General features: G+C 36.5%; 2 protein-coding genes across 2 annotated transcripts in view; one reads left to right on the top strand and one right to left on the bottom strand.

Annotated features, from left to right (window-relative positions):
* The first annotated feature begins 338 nt into the window (after positions 1 to 338).
* LOC129265081 (nucleolar and coiled-body phosphoprotein 1-like) lies at positions 339 to 10702 on the top strand. The gene is made up of 4 exons (XM_064099303.1): positions 339 to 1195; positions 4421 to 4948; positions 5280 to 5849; positions 6328 to 10702. The coding sequence occupies exons 1-4, from the start codon at positions 808 to 810 to the stop codon at positions 6384 to 6386; spliced, it is 1545 nt and encodes a 514-aa protein (XP_063955373.1). The 5' UTR covers positions 339 to 807; the 3' UTR covers positions 6387 to 10702.
* Positions 10428 to 24595, bottom strand: part of LOC129265072 (uncharacterized) — a 26451-nt gene continuing 12283 nt past the window's right edge. Inside the window, exons 12-26 of the mRNA XM_054903059.2 lie at positions 23676 to 23826; positions 22912 to 23106; positions 22468 to 22776; positions 21547 to 21714; positions 20453 to 20770; positions 20098 to 20229; positions 19702 to 19875; positions 18757 to 19074; positions 17397 to 17585; positions 16197 to 16475; positions 15392 to 15598; positions 14148 to 14256; positions 13638 to 13789; positions 12910 to 13041; positions 10428 to 12229 (exon numbers count right to left, since the gene is read on the bottom strand). Coding sequence (XP_054759034.2) covers positions 11355 to 12229; positions 12910 to 13041; positions 13638 to 13789; positions 14148 to 14256; positions 15392 to 15598; positions 16197 to 16475; positions 17397 to 17585; positions 18757 to 19074; positions 19702 to 19875; positions 20098 to 20229; positions 20453 to 20770; positions 21547 to 21714; positions 22468 to 22776; positions 22912 to 23106; positions 23676 to 23826 — 3708 coding nt within the window. The 3' untranslated portion in view covers positions 10428 to 11354. The remainder of the gene's footprint in view (positions 12230 to 12909; positions 13042 to 13637; positions 13790 to 14147; positions 14257 to 15391; positions 15599 to 16196; positions 16476 to 17396; positions 17586 to 18756; positions 19075 to 19701; positions 19876 to 20097; positions 20230 to 20452; positions 20771 to 21546; positions 21715 to 22467; positions 22777 to 22911; positions 23107 to 23675; positions 23827 to 24595) is intronic.

Here is a 24595-nt window from a genome sequence, read left to right as displayed (position 1 = left end):
GTCGATTGATAAAGTAATTGATACAAAGTAATGTTAACTTTCCCGTATCCTGCGTACGAGAGGGTGGAGTAGGGCTCAGATTGTCAAAGATGAAAAGTCAACGACCGTCATGACCGAGCAACGTTGAAACGGGGAAATTACTTAACCCAATTTCACTGCATTAAATATCTATTCTGATTGGCGAAAAGAGAATCATATGATGTCAACATCGCCACACTTGGAATCTGCTTTCTGTTAAAGTCGTTAAGCGATATATAGTTCATGAAATTATTGTGCACTGGAATTAATATGTGTAAGTTAGAGATAGGCAAAACCACATTTCAATGCATTTAAATAAATTAGTTTTTCTCATTTGTTCATTTTCTGCAGGCTACGCCGAGGCTGGAGTACCCTCATTCGTTAATTATATCTTCAAGTGTTCGTCCATGCCGTTTTTCAAGACTGGTTTTTCGGCTCAGGTTATTGGCTAAATTTAACGATAGGTTACGGCAAACTTCTTCGAAATTAGCACTTGACAATCAGAAGCGTGTGTATCCGGCTACCTATATCGTCACCGTCAACACTCGATATTATCACTTACTCTAAAGGCCAGAGAAGAGTGGATGTTACGGACTGCAGAAGCGGGCAATCAATCAAATGGCATTAGAACATTGGGGTGAGCAAGATCACACAGAAATACTCTGACAGTAGATTCAAAAGCGAAAATTCATCGTAACCTCCTCAAAAGGGAGAGTCCCAAGATCGTAAGGGATCACACAAAATCACACCAGACTTCCCCCATTAAGTGCCTACAGTTCAAGTAAAACTATGACGTCACAAGAATCGTGTTCAAGTGATGTTGGCAGCATGCCAACTGCATCATCAGACCAGGAGACATCGCAAGGAGTGCAGTCTTTGAAGGCACTGTCTCTTAACGGTCTTAACCAACAGCTATCTCATTCCGCAAGTGCTTCTGAAGAGTCACAGTCGATGCCTTCGGGTTTTAAAGGACGCCCTCATCCCGTCCTCTCATGGGGTGAAGTAACGGAGATACCAAACGGTGCAGCGGCCAAATCACATGAGTATGTGAAACATCCTATAGCAGGGTCATCAAGTAGTAGTGAACCATGGCAGGTCAGGTCAACACAGAATCCATCAAGGCCTTTGGTTAGAAGACCTACTCCAATGGCTATTCGAGTGCCTAAATCTGTACTTGGTAAGTACAATCTTAGGTAAAAAATTTGGAAGTGATTTGATCATCCACCTGCCAAGTGTGACATAAAAGTTGCTACATTTTTATATCCAGATTTGGATATAGGAATTTGCCACAAGAATGAAACTTCTTATTGATGTAATTTCCAAATTTGTCTGACGAATGCTATTTTAACTTTTATGAAACTGGGCGAGATAAATTTTCTTTAGCAATTGGGATAGTTTAAATGGTACTTTTCCGAATTTCGTTTGAAAAAACACCGGACTTTGCCTAATTACTAGTAAGAGAAAATCTCATCCACAAATTATATTTCTTTGAACGAATTTGACAACAGACATTTTAAATGTGTATGTATTATGTTCACAAGACGGTGTTTCTTTCTCCTTGCTTAAAACATTTTCGCAACGAAGCTAGGATCATAAAAAAAGAGTTAAACTATATGCACTCTATAATTTGTAACCTTCCACATATTTTAAGATATTCATAATTTATCCTGCTAACATGCCATCCTAGTTATAATGGATATCTTAACACGAATTTTATGTTATAATTTGAGATTCGTGTTAAAATATCCATAATAACTAGGAGGGCATCCAGGCAGGATTTTTTTTATATTAACATCTTTCTAATTCTTTGTTGCTTTTATGTTGATGGATCATAAGGATAACAAAAGTACGCTAGCTTTAGCATACAAAAAATAACTGCACGATAAGGCATATCTCATTATATTTTGACTCATTGCCACACCACATATACATATTCATTCATTATGCGGTTCATTGTTATGGTTTTGAAAATAACATGAAATTATTTGACTTATAATGCTTATGATGATAATCTGTACACCCCAGTACACATTGATTGAAAATGATATGCACACACATACAAGCACCCTCACTCACCCACACGCTCACACACACACTCACACATCATGACATTACAGTAATGTCATGATAAAATGATAATGATCAAACGCAAATATGACCACTATACCAATGCCTCCTCTCAACTGACAGAATCGCATAATAAATGAGTTTTGTCTCGTTCTCACTAATTACTTGATTGGACGTGTGACGATATATTTAAAGGCTTTCTGTAAATGGCACATCGCATCATCTCCTTGGCGCACGCTTTCCTCCAAGCTTTATTACAAAAAAGTGCAGTCTTTGAAGCAAACTCAAAGGCCATTATTCTGAAGTCGGGTTTAATTCAAACTCTAGTCTGAAGTTGGGGTTTGACTATGGTGAGCCGATTGTGACATAAATCACTAAATGTATGGGTTAGATTTATCAGCTCATTCGTCAGTAATCAATAATGTATGAGTATAATTAATTGGTTTTCTTCGCCATTACAGCACGGTGAAAGTGCACTGTGAACACAATAAAAATAGTTTTAACCAAAAAATAACATGTTTGGCTTCCGATAATTTGTTCACAGATTTCGACTTAACACTGGTCAAAGGATGTAAGCGTGGAACATGTGGAATAAATGGGCGGTTCACAACCATGCATAATGGATTGGTTTAAGAACTATTACGATTTATGGATGTTTCGGTCATGGTTAACTTTGATGTTGGTATTTTTTTTATGCATGGACATCACCGTCAGCATAGTGATGATATATTCATTAGACTTTTTAATCCAGATACTGGCATGTAAATCATTTTGGTTGTTTCGAACGATTCCCGTCAATCTTTCATATTTTGAAGAACGGGCAGGTACAAAGACATGAGAATTGAATATCTTCACTGTTTCCAAGTTGGTATAGTCAATACATATTTCTGATATACAAATCACAATCTTCCAGTGCAAATGATTTCGGGGGATATTAACGTCATTTTGTGGAAAGAAATTCATATTGAAGGTGTGACAAAAGATAAGCTTGAACCACTTGAGAATAGAATGAAAACCACAACCTCCGTGTTTAATTGCAATTAATATTTTGTAAAAATGCAATCACAACAAAATTGCATTCTGCTAAACTACTTCAGCAAAAATGTGTCATTTACACTTATTGCCTTGGCAACAATTGCGTGAGTTGGTTCGCAGAGTACTTGTGCATAGGGAAATAGAAGGGAAGGGGAATATTCCGAGTGAATGAGAGAATACAAAGTATTCTCTCATTTTAGATACGAGTGTTATGCCGTGCATTAATATATCTCAATCCTTTTTCTCAAAGCTTGCGTTATTCCATATAGGTTGCATTACTTTACACCTTCATTTAACAAGCCCCTAAAACGTCATATTATTTAGAAAGAACTAAAGTTGGTAGGGGATTATATTGACATCTGAATAAACCTACATTTCCATCTTTGTGCGAGACTATCCCCATATCATTTTTTTACTGTACAAATAATATTATTTGTACAGTAAAAATATGAATGTGTGTAATATTTTGTAATAACAAAAGTTGCACCTCCATTGCAATCACAATAACTTTCATTTATTACACATGTTGCAGTGTCAAACGAAGAAATAAGCTTAATACTAATTATTGTTGTATGCAAGTGACAATAATTGTCATTATGATTTTCAAACTTGCATGAATAATGTTAATGAAACTATTCTTAAATCGTAAGGAGTTACGTTTAGTTTGGAAATTCCTTTCGAAAGAGAACATGTTGGATGATAATGAGGACTTTGTAACAAGACTAGTATCTACGTCTTAAGGAATATGAATAAGATATTTTATTGCTTTTTGTTCGATGGAACTCCAAAATATCATACCTCATATTGATAGTTTGAATTTTCACCTGAGCAAATATTTCGCATTTAAGCTTTGTTGAGCGTAACACCGGTAGGAAATATTGCAAATACAGATTTGAAATGATCACCTTGTTTTGGTCTATTTGTTCTGTTTGTCAATTGTGTGAAGTATAAATGTCGAAACGCCTTGTGCTAAATCACTTGTAGTTACAGTATGCACTATAATAACATATATGGCTTTTGAAGATTTTCGCTCATCGGAGCTGCATGATATATTATATTTGTTTGAAAATTTATTGAATAAATAACACTGGTTAATTTCTAACAAAATTAATACGGAAAATATTTGAATCATCTCCCCACCCCTCCCTCCATAAAAAAGAGTAGGCCTAATAAACACGCAGGTGCCATCCGTGAACGATCGTATCATCACGGTATCTCTTAATACATTATGATATTACTTGTAGGTAATGTTTGTTTGAATCCAATACATTTATACCTGTGTTTGTTTTGTTATATACAGACAAGGCATCAAAGAAAATGATGGCCGCATCATTCGAGGAAGACGAGGAAGAGCGTGTTGTTGACGGAGATCAAAGTCCTGTACCAGTGTCACTAAAGCAAGGAACCACTGCTGACGTCCTCGTCATTGAAGACATCGAGAGCAGTGACGCTGATACCCCGTCGCCAAGAATATCAGGCTCGAAAGATCTTCATATCGGCTTGGCAGATGATGGCCATACCAACGAGTTGAGTACTGACACTGGTAGCCCAACGATCGTCGTCCGGACAGACGTAGGTGAGGAGATCTCGCACGAAGATGCGGAGAAGCTAGCAGATGCAGACGAGGGTGGGGATGAGAATGACGAAGAGGAGGATGATTTCAACGCCGAGGACAAGCATTTCCTTTCGCCAACAGTATCAAAGTCTTTCACGAAGAGTCCTGAACCGGAACCAAGTAACTCTCGGGTTCAGACTGTTCCCCATCACCCACGCAAGTTTGTCCGCAGACAGACGCCAATCAAATTGGATGTACCCAAGAATCTAAAAGGTACCAGTAGATTCTATTTCCCCCCTCATTAATTCAGTTATCTAGGCCATCCCGTCTAAAGATGTTTGGAATACTTGCGGAAATAAAATGTTCTAATAATATAATGTCGTTAAACTGCAACTTTCATTAAGATTATGCGGGAGTTGAGCCCGTATGCGGTCTTTGGGAGTTCGACTAGTTTTTTTTCTTAAAAAAAATCATTTTAACAATATGTAACAATGTAGCAATTGGAAGATTTCATATTGAGGCTGGACAAAACTTATTCCAGATATCCCTGAAATAAAAAATACGAGCAAAAATTATTGTTATGGAAATCTTCCTTTTATTTTAGATATCATGGCAGAGAAATCAAGTGAAGGTATTATGGAGGAAGAGGAGGAGGAGGAGGAGGAGGAAACGGAAGAGAGAAAACCTAGCGAGTGTGGACAACAGAAGTCAGAAGCAACAAGTGGTCAAGTGGATGACAATCAGTCATCAACGGAAAAACTGTCATCTTCGTCTGATGAAACCGAAAACGCAGCCAATGCCAGCAGTGGTGCGGTAACTGAAGAGAACACCAAAAACGACGTTGCTGAAGTGGATGTGTCAGGTCGACCAGATATCATCACCTCTGTGAACTGCAATAACAACAATCGTGAAGCATCTTCGTTGGACCTTGTGGGGGGAGCGAATGGCACAGTCAAGTCCAATGCCGGAAGAAACATCCAGGATGGTCCGAAGGATATGGGTTCGCCTACCCTTCAAAGACAATCACTCTTCAAGAAGTCGGCTTACTCAGGTAACAAAGACGGCAGTGGGAGCCCTTCTTCGGCCAGGAGGAAAGTATCGCCACATCATACCAAGATCTTGAAGCGACAACTGACTCCGTTAGAGGTGGATCTACCCAAACACATCATTTCAGGTAATATTCTAACATTCAATCCTCTGGTTCTTTCATCTGGCTCTTACCTATTTTTTTTTCTCTGATTGAGGCCTATTTCGGTTTGCGCTTCCTCTTCTTTTCGTATTTCACCTTTTCTCATTTTAAAACTCCTTTTCCCATCTTCTTTTTTTTTTCCGTTCCAGTCTTAATTGCTTTCTCCCCTTTCTTCCGATGTTCTCATTCCCTGAATACATTTACACTGAATGTTTTAACCTGAGCTGAATAAGATATTACGAAAATGATTTATAGAATTTGATTTGTTAACATGAAAAGGAACAGTAGTATAAATATGGTAATGGATAATACGGATGATGATTATAATAAAACAAAGTCAATGGCTTTGGTGACAAATATAATATATAGTATAAAAAACCATTGTGTGTAAAATATATAATGAAATGAATACCTACAACATATTAATCGTCTTCATAAAAATCTTTGTTTTTCCTGTTTGCAGAAGCTATGAAGAAAACATCTGACTCATTCTTAGAGGAAGAGGAGGAAGACGAGAGCTGAACTGAAAATTTTTAGACTCGAATGAATAATTATTTTGATCACGTTTCTTCCAAGCGAGATGGAACCTCGGAAGCAGAGGCTTTGACTGAATCGAAAAGTGACGATTTCATTCGGTTTCAGAGATCATGACCTACCACCAGCATTATACTGATCAACTCGCCATACATTACACCATGGTTCACTTTTGGTGATACTTATACCCATCCTACAAGAGAGTCACTAGAGACTGAATCGGTAGAAATGTGGTAGGAATGAAAAATCCTCGTTTTTTTTTATATTCGTGGTGAATTCCAAATACTTCGTAAAGCCACGGAACCTACTGAATTCTCAGAGCATTTATAAAAATAATGTTCGGGTCCATTCAAGCACTGCACGACTATCTTTTGCTCGGTTATTAAGATGAACTTCAAGAAAATCTCAACGGCTTTTTCAGAGCCTTCTTACTGTAATATGGATGCACTTTTTTATATTCCTACATTATTCCAGCATATTAAACCAATGATTTGCATGTAAGGGAAAACTGGGATCAGGAACGTGCGAGCATCTTTAAACTGAGGCCTAATGATGGGAGGTTGTTTTGTATCAAGACGCACTTTGATCAACATTTAAGACAACTTCACTGGCTCGCTCTGGTTGATTCGACTCATAAAGGTGGATAACTTCGACTATATCACATATTGAATGGATCAGTGTTTAGAGTCGTCGACGTGGTTTTCAGCCTTTCGGATTGGTGCTACCTGATTCACATCTTCTAGGTGAAATTAATAAGGCCTATGACCATGATGACATGAATGAAGCGAATAATAGGCCTGCAATGTGGGTTTACTGAGCAAAGTACACGAAACGACAGGTTACAGTATAATATTTGTCTATACTGAATGAAAGCTTTTTTATGCAACGGACATTTGCTCTCTCTTCATTGCATTAAACTTATTTGCTGCTTTATAGACATTGCACTGCGAGAGAAGATTAATTGATTTCTGCTTTCAATTAAGAAAGAGTTTGTCGTCCATTTACCTAATTGCAATGTGGGGGTATGAGGCGCAGATGTGATCTTCTGTGAAGTCGTACAGTTATCCCGCTTCGGAGATCGCTATCGCCATGGATGTATATCACAAAGACATGCCGACATTTTGCAAGATCGTTTGTACATTAAGCGCTCTGTCAAAGATGTTTACATTCTGTTAAGTTATTCAATTTAGGCCTGCAAGCCGAAGCGTTTTGTTTTAGCTGTCTTCATTTCAACCACGTTGCACATCACACGAGGACACTGCATCATAAGCTGTTTTAGTGTATGTAATGTATAACATTTTAATTGTACTGTTCGGTTGAATGCCATATTTCTGGTTGATTTGAAGTATTATTCACACTTCGCCCTGCTAAAAAAGAACATTGCCACTTAGTGCGTCCCAAAATGTGACACCATCTTCACATGGTCAAATATGAACATTTTAAAGCTGTGAATAACATTTTTCATGTAGTTGTTCATGAACATAAACACTCAAAGTGCAGAGGTGTCCATAGTGTGAACGTATCATCACACTGTTAGACTTGAAGGTTTTAACAGTGAGAATCATATCTCTGCATAGTCCACTATGCTTGTGAGCACATTATGTAAACCCGTGTTCTTTTCAGTTGGGTGATCTATTCCACAAATTCATCTTCTATTCGTGAATGCAACACAAGAATTATTTAGGGTCTTACAATGTTCGCATTTAAAGGTGTAGTTCACCCTGCCAAAAAGATTGTTGTAAAAATAGCAGAAAAAAAATCATTAAAAATATTGCTGAAGGTTTGAAGAAAATCCAAAGAATTAAAAAGTAAATAGAATTTTGATTATTTGATTTGTGACGTCATATGCGAGCAGCATTCCTACATAGTGAATTGTAAAAAAAAATCAATGAAATGTCATTTTCTCAGAAAATTGAAAGTAGTTATTACCTGTACCTTTGTATATCAATAGACAAATCATTTCACACCCGATCTTAAATAGAAAATAAAAATAAATCATCAGGAATTGTTGGAAAATGAAATTCATGCATTTTGTATTACATAACATATGGGGAAGCTGCTCGTTTATGATGCCACAAATCACGAACTTAAAATTCTAATAACTTTCTTAATCTTTAACGGTTTTTCCTCAAACCTTCACCAATATTTCTTATTATTCTTTTTGCTATTTTTATCAAAAACTTTTCTTCAGGTGAACTTCCCTTTTAAAATAGAATCATATATTAATCGGTTGCTGACATTTCGTTCTATTACAATACTTGAACCCCTCCAAATAATTTAGTATTTGTCCTGAACATCATTCTCAATGACTCCATTTCAAGGGGTTGTTCGCCCTGATTTTGCATTGCTTTGAATAAAGGGATAATACAATGAGAGAAGTACTGTATATTACTGAAGGTTTGGTCCAAATTCACCAAAGCATAACATAGATCTGATTTTCTCAATTTGAATTATGTGAAGTCACTTAAAGAGCAACTCTCATATGTGTAATGCAGATGCTAATAAGTGCCATTTCCTCATAAAATTCAAGATGACTTTACATTGCATTCCCTGTACATCAACCTCATGGTTATCATACAGGCTTCTACGAACATTGTTCCAGTTGCCATGAATGATTTTACATGTGCATCCAATAGGGGGGACTATACTTCACCAGACAAATCATAACTGAGAATTTTAACAGTTTGATTCGTATGGTCACTTATTCAACTATTCCAGCACACTTGACAGTCGCACTGGAGGCATCAACGGTGTGAAATCATCTTCATACTGAAAATTTAGCATGGACTATGGGAACCACACTTGAACACACTTTGCGACACTGCGCTCTTTCTAGCAGGGATATTATAATTCAAAAAAAAAATATTATTTTCAGACAAAGTTCCCCTTTCCTTGATCGTTCTCATGTAACCAAGATATGATATGATTCATAATGCACGGTTAATAAATGCAGTAGTCATTTGATGATATAGGCATTATATCAGAGTACACTGGCACTTACGCGAACAAACCGCACCGATGAAAAACAAAATTATCACGCTCAACTTGGCTCTTTAAAGAACGTCTACATTGAATTCGGACTCGTTATTATAAAGAACAATTCATTATTTTCCAATTAATTTCCTTATCTGGATGCATTTTTCCAGTTATATATGCTGCAAATGTTTATGGATTAGCAGTTTAAAGCTGTTTAAATTGCCAAGATTAGTTTCGACATAATTGCACTGTCCGAGACTCTTAAGTTGCTTCAAGATTTGATTGATATATACATGCGAATATTACTTCTAGTTTACTTCTGTTGGTTGACAATTACTTGTAAAGATGATGTTAACGGTAATAAATGTCAATCAAAATGTTTAATGACGATGGTGGAATATATCTTTCCAAAAAATATCTTGATTATTTTTTTTTCCATTATGTTATAGCTTTCGGTTGATAAGAGATTTTATACATAAAGCGATTCTTTTTGTCAACAATATTTTGATTTTCGGGTCTTTAATCGGTAATAAGCATTCAACCATGGATTATAGACCACTCCTTTAGTTTTCGATCTCAACGCTGCTAGAATATTAAAGTTTCGGTTTGTTAAATGGTCTCCCAGTCGTGTTTGGAATTACTATTGATATCAATGTCACTCAATTGTAATTTTCATGTGGTTTTTCCAATTAGGAATAAAAGTTTCATGCACGACGTAAAAGCGGGAATTCCGTTACACATTCAATTACACAATTACGAAAACATGATATAAATATACTTGGAACGTAACAATACAAAGTAAAACAGTGATAATGGTTAAGCCTTAATTTTGAACATGTACTTTAAGCTTACAAACCCCAGTTTCCTTCTACCGTATAAGATTGTTATGGACATTTCAATTTGATAAAGAAAGATGAATAAAATGCTTGTCTTGGTAAGTACTTCTTACAATATGAATAGGAAAAAAATACCAAGATTACACACATTTTATGGGTTGGCAAATAAATTTGTTTTCCTCATCCGGATATAGGCGTACAAATGTGTTTCTCCATATTTGGTGAATTAAACCATTAAATTGTGTTGTATTTGGTTACAAGCTAAGTCTGCATAAGTGCATTCGGATCATTTCTGACCGGTTTGAGCGTCAAATTTGTCAATCATGATAAAAGTACCCTCATTTTTAATTGCAACGCATGTTTTTGTGAAGATACATTTACGATATGTTAATTATGTACATTTCTTAATAGGCCTATGCTGTCTTATTATTGACATCTTCCGTGAGTAAAATAAAGAGTTTTGTAAATCAAGTTTTAATCTTGTTACTAATATTTCTACATATATATTGTGATGTTCATTCTTTTGTTGTGAATTATCAGAAAAATACACTACGAACTGAAGCAAAAAAGCAAATGAGACAGTTTTTTTATTCAGTCTGCTCTTGAAACGTGATGATTTATTGGTATCGGTATTCATGGTAATATAAATTGTGAAAGTCTCAACTAACTCTGGTAATGGCATATTCAATTCGAAGATGGAATATGATACAACATAAGATCACCACAAAAGCATCATAAAGAGAGAGGGTGAGACAGACAGAAAGAGCGCATTAAGTGAACTGGAATATGATTTTTTTTCAAATGATAATTCTTCGAGTACACCAATACGTAATATCGTTTTTCTTTCCATTGCTCACATTGAACCGCGGATTAAAAACCGACATGATTGTATGATCATATTAATCATTCTTTAAAAAAAAATCAGCAAGCAGTGAGAAGATCAAACAAACAAGTTCATTAATGCATTTAAAGAATTTTCGAATGATTGAAACCACTTTGTTACCGTTGACCAAAAATAGGAGAGTGAAAGCATTAACACACTGGCATGTGGCACCATTAGTTCTGAGCAAAATCAGAATGCTGTTGGCGTAAATCAATGGTATAAACCAGCAGACCTATCACAATTTGAACTTGTTAATTGTTACTACTTCCCTTCTTCACTGCTTCCTTTCTTTTTACCTCTGTTTTTCTTCTTACCTTTCTCTTTGGAGCTCTTTTCCTTACTATTTCTTTTCTCTTCACTGCCGCTTCTATCCTCGTCACTGCTTTCTTTACTTTCCCCTTTCTTGTTCTTCCCTTCGTTTTCTCTCTTCTCCTCACTGTTGCTTCTGTCTTCTTTGCTTCCTTTATTTTTCTTATTCTTGTTCTTTCCATCGTTCTCTATCTTTTCTTCACTGTTTCCACTCTCTCCGCTGCTTTTAGTCTCATCACTGTCACTTTTCTCATTGCTGCTTCTAACCTCGTTATTTCCCCCTTTCTCTTCGCTGCTCCATTTCATTTGACTTCTTCCACTCTGTTCGCTGCTCCTCGTCCCTTCATTACTCCCACTCTCATTACTACTAACGTTCTCATTCCTTCTCTCATTACTGCTCCTTTTTTCTTTACTTTTACTCTCATGATCAGAACTTTCACCATCGCTGACTGCGCCTTCTTTCCCCTCCATTTCAACTTCTTCCGAGCTGTAAACAGCGTGAGCATACGGCTCGCAAATGCTATTCCCGGGTTCCAACCGAGGAGAAAGTCCGCTCCCAAAACCGAAATTGAATACCGCTGCTGGATCAGTGGTGGATATCCGAAAGAGGGGTACCGGGATGAAATCCGCGTCGTAGTAACCAAGAAACAGTTCACATTGTTGAGAAGAATCCGGATCAAACAAGCCGGTTTTGATGACATTGTTTTTAACCTCAAACCAATAGTAGTTCGGGTTCACAGCGGATACCAATCCGGCATTTTCAACCGAGGCAACGGGTACATTGCCTCTTCGGATCTCGCTTCTTGTATTTTCTCCAGTCCCATAAACTGCAAGTAAAAAGAAACAACAATGACTCCCAATAGAACTTGGGATATTCAAAACAACAAATATATAGCATTTATGAGGTAGAATACATACTTTACAATTTGGAAAAGTCTAGTAAATGTTTTACATTTCTGTTTATTGGTTTGAAAAAGTTAATTGTTGATCGTTATCATAACAGCTTAGGATTAAAGTAATTAAATCATTAGAAGTCCTTTCCGGCGTAATTTCTTTTTAATTCTTATCAATAACAAGATAAAAAGCTCTTGTCATAAGTCACTGAAATCGCGCCACTTTTAAATTAGTTAATAAAAAGTAAAGAAACGCGTATTACAATATTAATATAAGCTTTATTATTTTTTTCATAATAAATTAAATGAATGTCTGCCGTGCATCCAAGAAAAAATATTGTGTTCGATTTGTAAATAAATCTGAAAAATAAATTGAACGATCGGAATGAGAGGCTGTTATCTACTGCTTAGCGGGGCACCACTCAATACCAGCAGACCTTTGCTGCACATCCACAATCATCTAGGAACGTTACAAACATACCCCAGTCCCTTAATTTTTGGGCTAACTTTCGAATTTAAAGTCTAATATGAAAATCAGATTGGAAGATCATCGTTTCAATCTGAATATTAGTTATTAAGGCGGCTATCGTATATATCTCTGTCAATGCTCTTACCTATTTCATACACTTCCCCTTTTGGTTCACCTGATGTTGACAAAACGACCTTCCATGGCTTATCAGTGGCAAGTTGAACGGCGTAGAAATAAGGGGAGGGGGCTTCATCGGTGTAAGAGCCAGCAGTGGGTACTGAGTTTGCAATAATATTGATAGGAAAAAACTTGTTTCAGATGTTGAATGGTAGTCGGTTAATGAAATAAGTGAAAGAAAATGAACATTTTCTAAATATATATTAAATGAGATGACGGTAGAGTATGAAGTAGGCGCTCTCATAATAAATTATATCTGAGTGAATCAAACATTGAAGGCCTACCTTGTCACCCCTGTATAGATTTCATGGAGCTGTTTTTGGTTTCGTGGGGGGCAGTAATAATAATCATGACACAATATAAAATATATGATCGATTCGAAACTTATATAATTATATAGTTTATATTACTGGAATCAGTGATAGGTCAATATGCCATTATTTATCACGTGACTACAGAGCAGACAGGTTCACAAATTGTACGTTCTGGATTCACCTAATCACAGGTGATCTCTCATTTACATATTTTCTTAATTTCGGATTTTGTACGGAAGGGGACGGCAAATAGTATGGTTACCAAAAGTTAACTTATTGACGTATAAATACACAAAAATAACTTTATAGATAATGTCAAATGAATGTGCGCTATTTCATGTATCTGTGAACAATAATCATACACAAAATGCACTGATTTTACCTGTAGTGTAAGCGAAGTGGGACGAACTTTTCATGCTGAATCCGGCAAAGCTAACCGGTAGAGGTTCCGGATCTGTCCATTCTAACAGCGGATCGGTTAACTGTTCATCATACACCCTGATAGTACCGTCATATACGGATATCAAGAAATTCCTTTACAATTGAAATAATGGAAATGCAATTGACTTGTCAACAGTCCACTTGAGGTATACATAGTTTTATTTGCCAAATCATAACAGCAATATCTGTTTTAGATTGTTTTTGCTTATAAATCTTGTTTTGACATGCATGGTTACACATGGTTCCCTATTAAAATTCAACCATGATCTTCTTTATTATCACATCTACAAAAATCGAAATATTTGATATTACATGTAATACAAAAGATTATGTCCTATTGTGTGGTGTGATGGACTCTCTCATTTGCCATGTTTGTATTTTGCAAATCGCCCGTGTCGTGTGTGCACGGTAACATTTGTGTGTAATTAATCAATTAGTTCTAGTTCCATACCTTTCTCTCCCTGGCAATAAAAATCCATCTTCTTCGTAGGAACTAACAAGAGTTTCACACGAGCTGCATCTCCGTAGCGACAAGTCCGAGTTCCTGTTACCGCTAAAGACTGCAATGTGAGTAAAATATGGGAACGGGATTGATTATATTAATAAGCATTTATACTTATTTATTTGTTTTGTTTTATTTTTCCAGGGTGGTCTCTTCAGTACAAAACTGCTTTACAAGAGAGCCCTATTAAAATACAAACGTATTACAATATTATACAATATAAAAAGAGTAAAAGATTACATACAACATACAGAGAAAACAACTATAAAACCAGAAAACTACAACAACACCAGCATAATAAATATAAATATTTAAAATTAGAGTAATACAATAAAATCAGTGGAGGATGAAGACAAATACCAGCAACTGTCAGTTAACGTCATTAAACACATGGTTATGGCGGTCTTATCCTTGATTTTTTACAATCAAAATCAAATAAAAAATGCTAAATAGGTAAACATATACATATTTAAAAGGTACATATAGATTGATACTGAAAACATAGATTACAATAAAACATCCATCTAGAAATATCATATTCCGAGGCACACAAGAAAAAAAGAGTGAATAAGAGAGTTAAGGTGGGCGTCTTAGTGTCAAGTGATACTGTTACAAAGATATCACTTCAGTTGAGGTTTGAAAGTCTCCAATGATGATATAATTCTTAAATTTAATGGTAAATTGTTCCCCCAAAATAGGTGATGCGGCAAATTAGATTTTTTTCAAACATTCCCTACCGCGTAACCAATATAAGAAAACACATCGTACTACTTGTATAATGAATGTTTTCCTCTCTATACATGTAGTTTGTTCTTTATTTGGTCTTCTAGCATGGGAACTGTAGACTGTGATATTCTTGATGACGAGATGGCCAGAAAGAGTGTGTCTCGCCAAGTCGACATTTTCTTATTATGTCGACTTAATATATTTTTAAGTCGACATGGCAACATATATATATGCAAACTTTACGTTTAGTCTGGGGACTAATGTTTACGAATTACGACAAATCTATTTAACTACTCGACTCAATTCAGGTATTAAACGGCCAGATTTCACCCTCATCATTAAGGGTGAAACTCTCTCCCATACCCCCCCCCCCCCGAACATCAAGTTCGCACAATAACTCCTTTGGTACAAGAAACAGTCCTTAATTGCAAGTGGCAAATGCGAAGGATTTTTAGTAAACGACTTACCGATTTCATACATTTCGACTTGTTGGCTTCCGTCTGCTGACAAAGCAATTGAGACAGCGCCCTCTGTGCTGACTGTGAACTCAATGTACTTGCCGAAGTAGTTTTCATGAAGTGGATGGAAACTGTACTCAAACTTTTCTTCCAGCGATGATTGCTCATAGATATGAGCCTGGAAGACATCGATGTCATGGGTCGATTCCAGATGACCTTTGGGTTGATATAGTAATAATAAAGTAGTTTCAGATCATTAGAGAGGGATTAAAAAAATTAATACAGGTTTGCACTTTAACGATGAAAACAATTACTCAATGTCTGTCAAAAGAACACTACGCAGATCAAAAGCACTTTTATACGAACTGGTTTTATAAGAGTGCTGCTCAAAAGTTAGCGAACCCCACAAAAAATAAAAAAATATTTAAAGTGTTCAAGTTCTGACATGCTTTAGATATTCAATTGTGAATTCTGGTGATAAATTATTTATTACTTTAAATAAAGTTCGATTCTTTTGACTCGCCGAACATTGTAGTGTTGTTGTCGACATTGAAGGAGTGTTTTTTGTGGGTGGGGTCAACTAAATTTTGAACAGAAGAAATGGGAGGAATTATGTCATAAAATACTATACATCAGTGGAGGATTATCTGCAAACGCTTGAAAGGACTCACAAGGGAATAATAAGTTTCAAGAGCAATGGTACGTTCACACTAATGAAACCGACCGATAGCACGTCATTGGAAATAACGTAATAGCTTAGATCGGTCTGGAGTCGGTTTTGTTGGTGTGAGTCTACCATAAGTGAATCTCTTACCCGTCGATGCACTATAATAGAAGTACTTATAGAACTTCCATTCATATGTCAGACCATCGTCGCCGGCCGCAAACCAGATGTACTTGGCATGGATCGGTTCTTCCAAAATGGCTCCCATAAAGCGGTCGCCACTTCCCATTCCGACTCCTATGATATTACCGTCGATAGAGACCCAAAAAGTAACATCACTAAAACGCAATAGATGGTCTCCTTCAACGCTCACTATCTCAACATTGTTCTTTGAAAGAGTTGACCTCCGGTTGTTGTCAACACCCAAACCTAAGGCACGACCAAAATGAAAAACAAAACAAAAAACACGAATAGGTATTTCTTTTACAACGTGAAAATGAAAGACGAATTGTGCAACCATACTTTGCTTTAAAAAAAATTGTTTTCATTCGAATATCATAGAAACATTTTAGTGAAATGTGGATCTTCATGGTAAAAACACGTTCTCCCTGCTCTGGGTGGGTGTTTCATAAAGCTCGAGATAGGCTGCAGAGCCCTTTGAAGATTACTGCAGATGATGATGATGATGAAGCTGTTCGTAAGTTAAGAGCGACTTTAAGAACGATTGGTGATCCTTCCTTGTGGAAAAATGTATATTCATTGGCGATGGTTAAGCGCGTAAAAAAGGTTCACCAGTCGTTCTTAAAGTCGCTCTTAACTTACGAACAGCTTTAAGAAACGACCCCCTGGAGCGTTTTCTTTTTCTTCCTTCCTGTCCTTTGTCACGTGTCAGATGTGAAAGATTAATAATTTGTAGCTCAATCTTTCAACAGAAGATGATTCTCTTAACCAGGGTCAACTCACTTAATATCTACACTAAAACAGTTCGTATTGTTGACAATCCTGAGAACTCAAAACCCTGCATGGCTTAAACAAGTCTATATAAACAGGAATAGTATCTAAACAGTCGGTATTAAAAATTATACATGCATGCAAAACGTATTTTTATCAACAGAATAACATATTTGTGCCATTAAATTGGCTCATTTCCGGTGCTTTTATATATCAGTCGTACACTAAAGTGTCATGAGCACAAGTTCAAAAGAATCATTTAAATCAAAGAATTCTTGGCTGGGCTTAGAACTCACCTCCCAGCTTGATTATTAAAGAAAGGCAAAACACAAACTGTCCATTCTTCCATTGATAAGGTTTGTTCATATTCGTATTGTTATGGGTACAGATGTTACTTACGGATCTGGATGACGTCTGTTGCAGCCAAGACAGAAGCCTGGTTGGAAAGAGCTATGAGGGCGTTCTGTTCGGCCTTAACACTGAAGGAAAACTTCATCTCAGATTGGTCACGTAATACGGAATAGCTTCGGGGGTACCTAGAGTCTCCGGGACCTTTGCCAGTATTAAACGATGATATCAAGGTAGTTCCTGTCAAGAAGACAATATCGACGATTACTGGAACTTGATAGATCTTAGGAAAAATCTTGAAAATACACCAATTATAAAAATGGAATATAAAGCCAGATAAACCGATTGTAATACTCTTATAATTTTATGAAAACTTCAGTTAATTTGACAAATTTAACATTTTACAATAGGGGTTTGACGTTACTTTGTGCGATGAATAATTATATTTATTCTTTCTAATACTTAATGATGTTCTTGTTATTTTAAGTTTTTAATTTCGCTCCAATATAGAGGGATTTAAAATAAATCAAGCTGGACTGTAGTTAGGGTAAAATCGAATTCTGAATTTAGTTTGAATCCTAAAAAAAAATTGGTTTTAAATCTCGAAGGATTTGTATTCAAATTGTTCGAGATTTAAAAATGAATCTGTAGGATTAAAACAAAAATCCAGAATTCGGCTGGTCCATAACTACAGTCCATTTGGATTTATTTTAAATCCCTGCAATTTAGAAAATTCCCAGCTATCATCCTGAATAGGATAATATGAATTCAAATATTACCCAAAGAATCTGGTTGAATCGTTTTATGGAGTCATCTTAAAGAATTGTAATACATCATGTTACCATAGTTTATAAAAAAAGAATATCTTAATATAATGATTTTTTTTCTGTAACGTATCACATTTGTGATGATTAAATATATATTTCCTTTCGATTTTCTTTATATTTTCAACCTATTCACAGCGATCTTTACCTCTTGGATAGAATATCAATTAAATCGATTTGTCAACGGGACCATTGTGTGGCACATCATTTTCTCCATCTCTTATCTTTTGGTGAGATATTGTATTGATCTTTATGATCCTAAAGTGCATGAATAAAATGAATCTGCAATTGCTACTAATGTAAAATAATCAGACACTTAGCATTCAATATCAATATGTGACGCGACATAATTATGTATGACCAATAATGATAAAATGTACTTAAACTGCTTCTTAAATATAAGCTTCTTATTGTAAGTAGATCTATCTTTTCAGGACAGAAGATGACCTTGTAAATCTCATGACTTTGAAATAGATAAAGCTATAAGTTTGTGACGTGATGTGATGTGGCGTTGGGTGGCGTTACTAACAAATATAGCACTTTTCACTTGAATCAATGGTGTTCTTTTGATACTTATCGTATCGTACCTGAATAGAAGATGAATTTATAAACTGTCCATTGTCCAGTAAAATCTTCCATGGTACCAAACCCTGCCCAACCGATCTCCAAAGGATAAGTTTCTTCGTAATCTAGGATCACTGAATCCGCTCCTGCTGCCCCCGCGATATGTCCAAGCCTCACATTAAGTTTATTGGTTCTGCCGCATCGTATGAGCTCTACGAAGAACTTGACGGGATTGGTACTTGTCAAAATGGAATCGGTCTGTACGGTTAGCACTGCTGTACAGAAGTATCTGGAAGTACATCGCATGAGGTGGGTTTCGCTGTTCCCGTTAACGCCAATATCTGCAGGCACGGATTTTAAATAAAATTTGAAAAATATTTGATATTCAATAAGTATCATCGTGATAATTGAGTAGAATAGCAGTTCAAGGTTTTCATTGATCATCAATTATTTTTGTATTTAATTTCTTTTACAATTTTACCTTATTGTTGACGGAATAAACCCTACTGTTCTTGTAACGTGGATTACTATTACGCAGAAAATTATGATGATAATAAAAATTACTAAGATAACCCAGATAAAATAGTAATAAATCAATTCAATCAATGATGACAGTAATAATAGGCCTAATAATGATGATAATAACAATGATAATTATGATAAAATTATAAATAATTACAATAATAATAATGTTTTTTCAATGTACAATCATTCGCTAAAGCGCTCGTGGACACATCCACACTCGACGTATTGTTCAAAGGAGATATTCTGGCCAAAAAAAGAGGGATATAAGATAAAACTCAACACTTAAAAGAGCCCCCAGAATGACAAGTTAAATAAATTAAGAAAGTAAATATTCCATCTTTAACAGATCTGAATTAACTTTTAGCACCCCTTCTAGTGTCTCCAAAAGTACTAATTCAACCATGCATCCTGTTCCTTCTCTTCTGTATGAGGTATCCACTTACGTAGCTTATAGCTGGGATATTCCGAATCCACTGCTGGTGATAAGGATACCACGGCACCGGCGGCTGCTGTGACCAAGAACTCAAACCTTGATGGTCGGGAAGAATCAAGAGGACCGACTTCATAACGAGGTGATTCATTGTCGAGACCGAAAGTGGTAAAAGTTACCTTATCACCTGAAATAAAGAATAATGAATAGGCCCTATAGAAGGTTTCGATAATGAAATCTTAAATAATATGACCAGAAGTGTGTACACCAGTCAATCCTGTACTAGGTGTAATTTGCCGATTGTTCCTATAATATAAAGTGAATATCGATGAAGAGATGCTTATATACATATTTTATTAACGATGACTGAAAAAATAAACCCACATAGATCATTTAGTTAGTTACTTACTTGGTTCTTCTTCCAGCGCAGAGGGCGCTGTCAAAGCTGCAGCAGATTGATTGGACCCATTCTCAGTGGGACCCGGCTGTGGAACTACTTGAGATGTGGGTTGTTTCACTGCCTTGGCTGTAGTGGTAACTTCTGCAAAACACAACATTTGGATGAAAGACAATGTGACAATTTATTCAAAAGACTTTTATTTCATTACTACCTGCAGTTTCAATGACTTCTTTATCTGAACATCAGACAATAATCAGTGCACTTTGATTCAATGTGTAATGATGATTACACTTCGACCAATTGGAATAAAAGAGGCCAAAGTACCAACATACATTCTGAATTCAGTGAATACGTCAGTATATACCTGGTTTTGAGATGATTTGTTTTGATGAGGTCCAAACGCCAGAACACTTTGTCGTCCTGAATCCAGCATACATAACATGGAGCGGTTCCAGATCTTCAAACACCACGAGCGCGGATCCATCTGACCGAAGGCTGCCAGCAAGACTAGCTTTCCCTATTCTCGCCGACAACGTCCCATCCTTAAAGATGATATTGATGTAGAAAAAGGCGGGAAATAAGGAGCTGAGAATATCCGGGGTCTGGATGACGTGAAGCTGATTACACCTTGACGATACGCACTTAGTGATGATCGTCATTTGGTTGTTGTCAGTACCGATTGCTATGATTTAACAATAACAAGAGAGTCGGGATTTTGGCAAATAATAAGGTTGTGGATTCGACTCCGAGTTTGATATCACACCCGATTCCCAAAGTGTACATGATTAACTAAAACGGAAACGTTTATCAAATTCCACTTACATAATTTATAAGGGAACTTAGAAAAAGACACATTTTTTTCTGAAACAAAGACAAACAAACTTTACTCAAACATCATTTCAGCATGAACAGTGAAACCCCACAGTAGTCCTATCCTTTTCCAGCACTCGATGTTGTTAGGTGGTGGTTAAATTCTCACATGTGAATCACTCAAGTCAGAATGATAGACAGGAGATAAGCTGTTCTTGGTCTTAATGACATACAAACCTATGGTAAAGGTATGACTGTGTAAATGTGCACTCCTGGCTTGTCTATTGATAAACGGTATATATTCATTTAAATTTCCAAACTATAATCGTGACAGTTCATCAACACTATAGAGCGTAAATTTGGTAAGGCTAGAAAGGAGGGGGGGGGGGTTACATGGACGATGTACGGTTTGAAATTGATTTAGGACAGTGATAAAGGTAGCCGTGGAACATGATGATCGTCTCAAACAAGGAAATACAATATTCGATTATTCTTATAATATCATGAATTAATGAAATTATACATTGTATCAGTTAACATACTTCTAATAAAAACACCATAATGTTCACGATCACTCACTTCGAAAACGTAATCAAAGGAGTAACATTGCCTTTATGAGACTTGAATATTTTACTAATAGTTTCATACCAAGTGTATAATTATCCGAGACAGCTGTTGTTGTAGCTTTAAAAACGATTTCGGCCTCGCAAGCAGACTGGATGGAGAAATCGATCCTTGCTTCATCTGCGGCTGCAAATGGACCCAGTTGGTAAACATAGTGTTGACTTTGTTGAGTAATAAACTTCGATGTCGCAGCTGTGGATTAAAGTAGCATCAGCGTTACGAAGCAACAAGAGTACTCCATTTAATATTATGTATATCAGGGAGGTAAAAATTCTTCAATTAGCAGGGAACGCGATCCTACCAGGGCCATCTTATGGTTCCCGCTTCAGGAACTTGACCTGTGAGTTTTAACGCAAGGTATAGGCAGTAATTTAGGAAATCACTATATGCGAATCAGCAATTTTACTTTGGATATTTAGCAACATATCAGCCATATCTCAAAACTGACTCCGTACCGAGTCAAACTACTCCAAACAAATTGAAAGCATACTGAATGACTGACTCTCTTTCGACTAGTTTCTGGCTAGAGAGGTTTCCCCCTTTAGACTTTTTTTTGTTCCTTCTTTCCTTGCTGTACTCAATTCATGCGACAGTCTTGGTGAGAATGTGATGAGGGGAAGTACCACGGTTCGTACTGTGGATTTATCCGCATTATGGTACCAACTGATTTAAGACCTGAGAACATCTATGATTTGGTGCACACCGAACCAACTGCAATTTCTTAAGTAACAAGGCTCAAGGAATAGTATATAAGTCTAAGTCAACATACCAGTCAACATAAAAGATAAATCTTATATTTATTTCGGTGTTGCCTTACGAAATCTCACAAGATATCCGCCTGTATATTAGGTAGTCACATAATCGTCATATTAAATATGGCATGGTATTATTTAAACTGTTCCCTAGAGCATTCTACAGATTTAAATTTCTTTGCCTACTACTTACAATCGTATCGGATGAATTGGTTGATAACCCAGTAACCGGCGGAGTTTGGTGTACGGAATCCCACCATAGCCACCTGCAATGGGTCTTGGATGGTATACAACAACAACCTCCTGTCCATCATGTCGATGCCACCAAGCTTTCCTAAACTGATGAAGAGGGCGCCACCATTGACCGAACTGAGCTCTAAGAAAAACGCCGTTAGCTGTCTCAGTTTCAACACCCCGTATTCCAGAGCTGTTTCCAGAAGGGTACAGTTCATTGCCTCGCACCGATAAAGGCTTAGTTTAGTGTTGCCATCAGCGCCAATACCTTTGGAAGAATGTGTTTTAAACGTTTACTATAAAGGGAATTTAATGTGTCGATGACCAAGTGTTAAAAATTACGTGCGGCATAATTGATTTCAGTAAAAGCTTAATGTCGTTCCAAATTAAATGTTATACTCACGTATTTCATATCGATCATGTTGATCCGTGCGATCCGCAGAAAGTGAGAGAATGACCTGAGAATGTGATATAACACCAAACTCAAAGCGTGACACACCCTTTGGTTTCGCGGCATTCGTTAATGTCTTCTCGTGATGAAGCAGGGGATGATACTGAAAATCACCACCTGTCTCCGTCTGGAAATTGGTCAGATCCTCTGTAAGTTATAAGGGAATGGATTTTATTTTACCTTTTTTTCTCATTCGGGGGCAGCAAGTATACAATCATGATGAAGTAGACGCTAGAAGTAGGTAGGGGATGTTATCAGGCATTTGTTCTAGATTGATTGTACAGTACTGTACCAACAGATTTGACGTCCTAACGTATAGTTTGCATTTATGTTGGTGATGAGTTTGATATTGATGAGGGTGACTGACAATGATAACAATTGCTCTCAGCATTTATGATGCTATTTACGACATCTAAAGGCACAGATCTTTCGAAAAGAGGTAGCATTCGAATATCAAGGGGATGCGAAACTTTTTGGCCCATTTTTTCCATACAAATAGATGAGTCAACAAATTTCAGATCACAGAGATCATAGTAACTTCGTCATAAGAACAACTACCTATGGTATGAGGCTCAGTGGCCAATCAGAACCAATGTGTCAATGGACGTAACTATGATGGGATAATTCTTTGACCCTTTGATTTAAAAGGGGCTCAAATTTGTCTGGTTGAAGAAGAGAAGATGGGAGGGAGTTCCATAGATGACGTAGAAATATACCTGGTAGTAGAAGCTTGTGGTGAATGGTCCAATCGCCTAACACGCCGTATGTTCGGATTCCCACATACTCAATCTTGAGAGGTTCCGAATCTTCATAAGACAGCAACGTAATGCTTTCAGTATCCAACACGTCTCCTTTCCCCAGACGGATCTAATAAATCAAAAGTTCCGATGTCATGAAATTTCCGCAGCGGCTATTGCTCTCATCTGAACATCGTTCTTTGCCATAGACCTCACCTCAAACCTATATTCTACAGGTTAAGTTTAACTTAGACCATGGTCTACCTCCGTGTTAAAATTTTGGGAAGCCGAGAATGTTATTATTAAATTTTATTATATTCTATCGTCTATGTCTTTCGTGTTCTTTCCATATGCCACCATGGTGGATAACATATTTTTAGTTATTATTCCCTGTTATGAATGATTTGGATGATAATGAGCTGATTATTGAACTCTTAATGTTGGAGATTTGTGTGTCAATGTGCTATCCATAGTTTGAATTAAAATAATGATACCCCCTCTTTTTATACCAAAGTGTCTGCATTGAAACACAGAAAATTATTTGCAAAAAAACAAGCGTCTGGTTACCAAGATGAACAAATCTTATCTCTATAAGATATGGACATAGTGATACAAGTATAAATATTTACCCTTATCAATTCTAATAAATTCTAATAAAACGAAGAAATGGTCGATACATTAATTCTCTCAAAGAACAGTTTAACTTGGAAATGTTTTTTAAATTAACAGTCATGCGCGGTCTCCAATAATAGTGGGAAATCATCTTTAGTAGATAGTAATAAACACGGTTTCCTTTTGTCAAACAAGTTGGACTCATCTACTGAAGATAGTAACCTGGAGTTTCATTTTGCTTGAGATGTCTTTTTTTTATTAGAGCCATAAAGGATAACAGAATTTCA

This window comes from Lytechinus pictus, chromosome 1, assembly GCF_037042905.1.
Source record: "Lytechinus pictus isolate F3 Inbred chromosome 1, Lp3.0, whole genome shotgun sequence".
Taxonomy (NCBI): Eukaryota; Metazoa; Echinodermata; class Echinoidea; order Temnopleuroida; family Toxopneustidae; genus Lytechinus; species Lytechinus pictus.
The sequence above is the reverse complement of the archived record's forward strand: the minus strand, read 5'-3'. Positions and strand labels throughout refer to the sequence as shown.

What these genes read in the sequence shown, in the direction of transcription:
- LOC129265081 (XM_064099303.1), top strand. Translation starts at nt 808, where the DNA reads ATGACGTCACAAGAATCGTGTTCAAGTGATGTTGGCAGCATGCCAACT. An exon ending in TGTACCCAAGAATCTAAAAG is followed by an intron (nt 4,949 to 5,279) that starts GTACCAGTAGAT and finishes CTTTTATTTTAG; the next exon opens with ATATCATGGCAGAGAAATCA. An exon ending in ACCCAAACACATCATTTCAG is followed by an intron (nt 5,850 to 6,327) that starts GTAATATTCTAA and finishes TCCTGTTTGCAG; the next exon opens with AAGCTATGAAGAAAACATCT.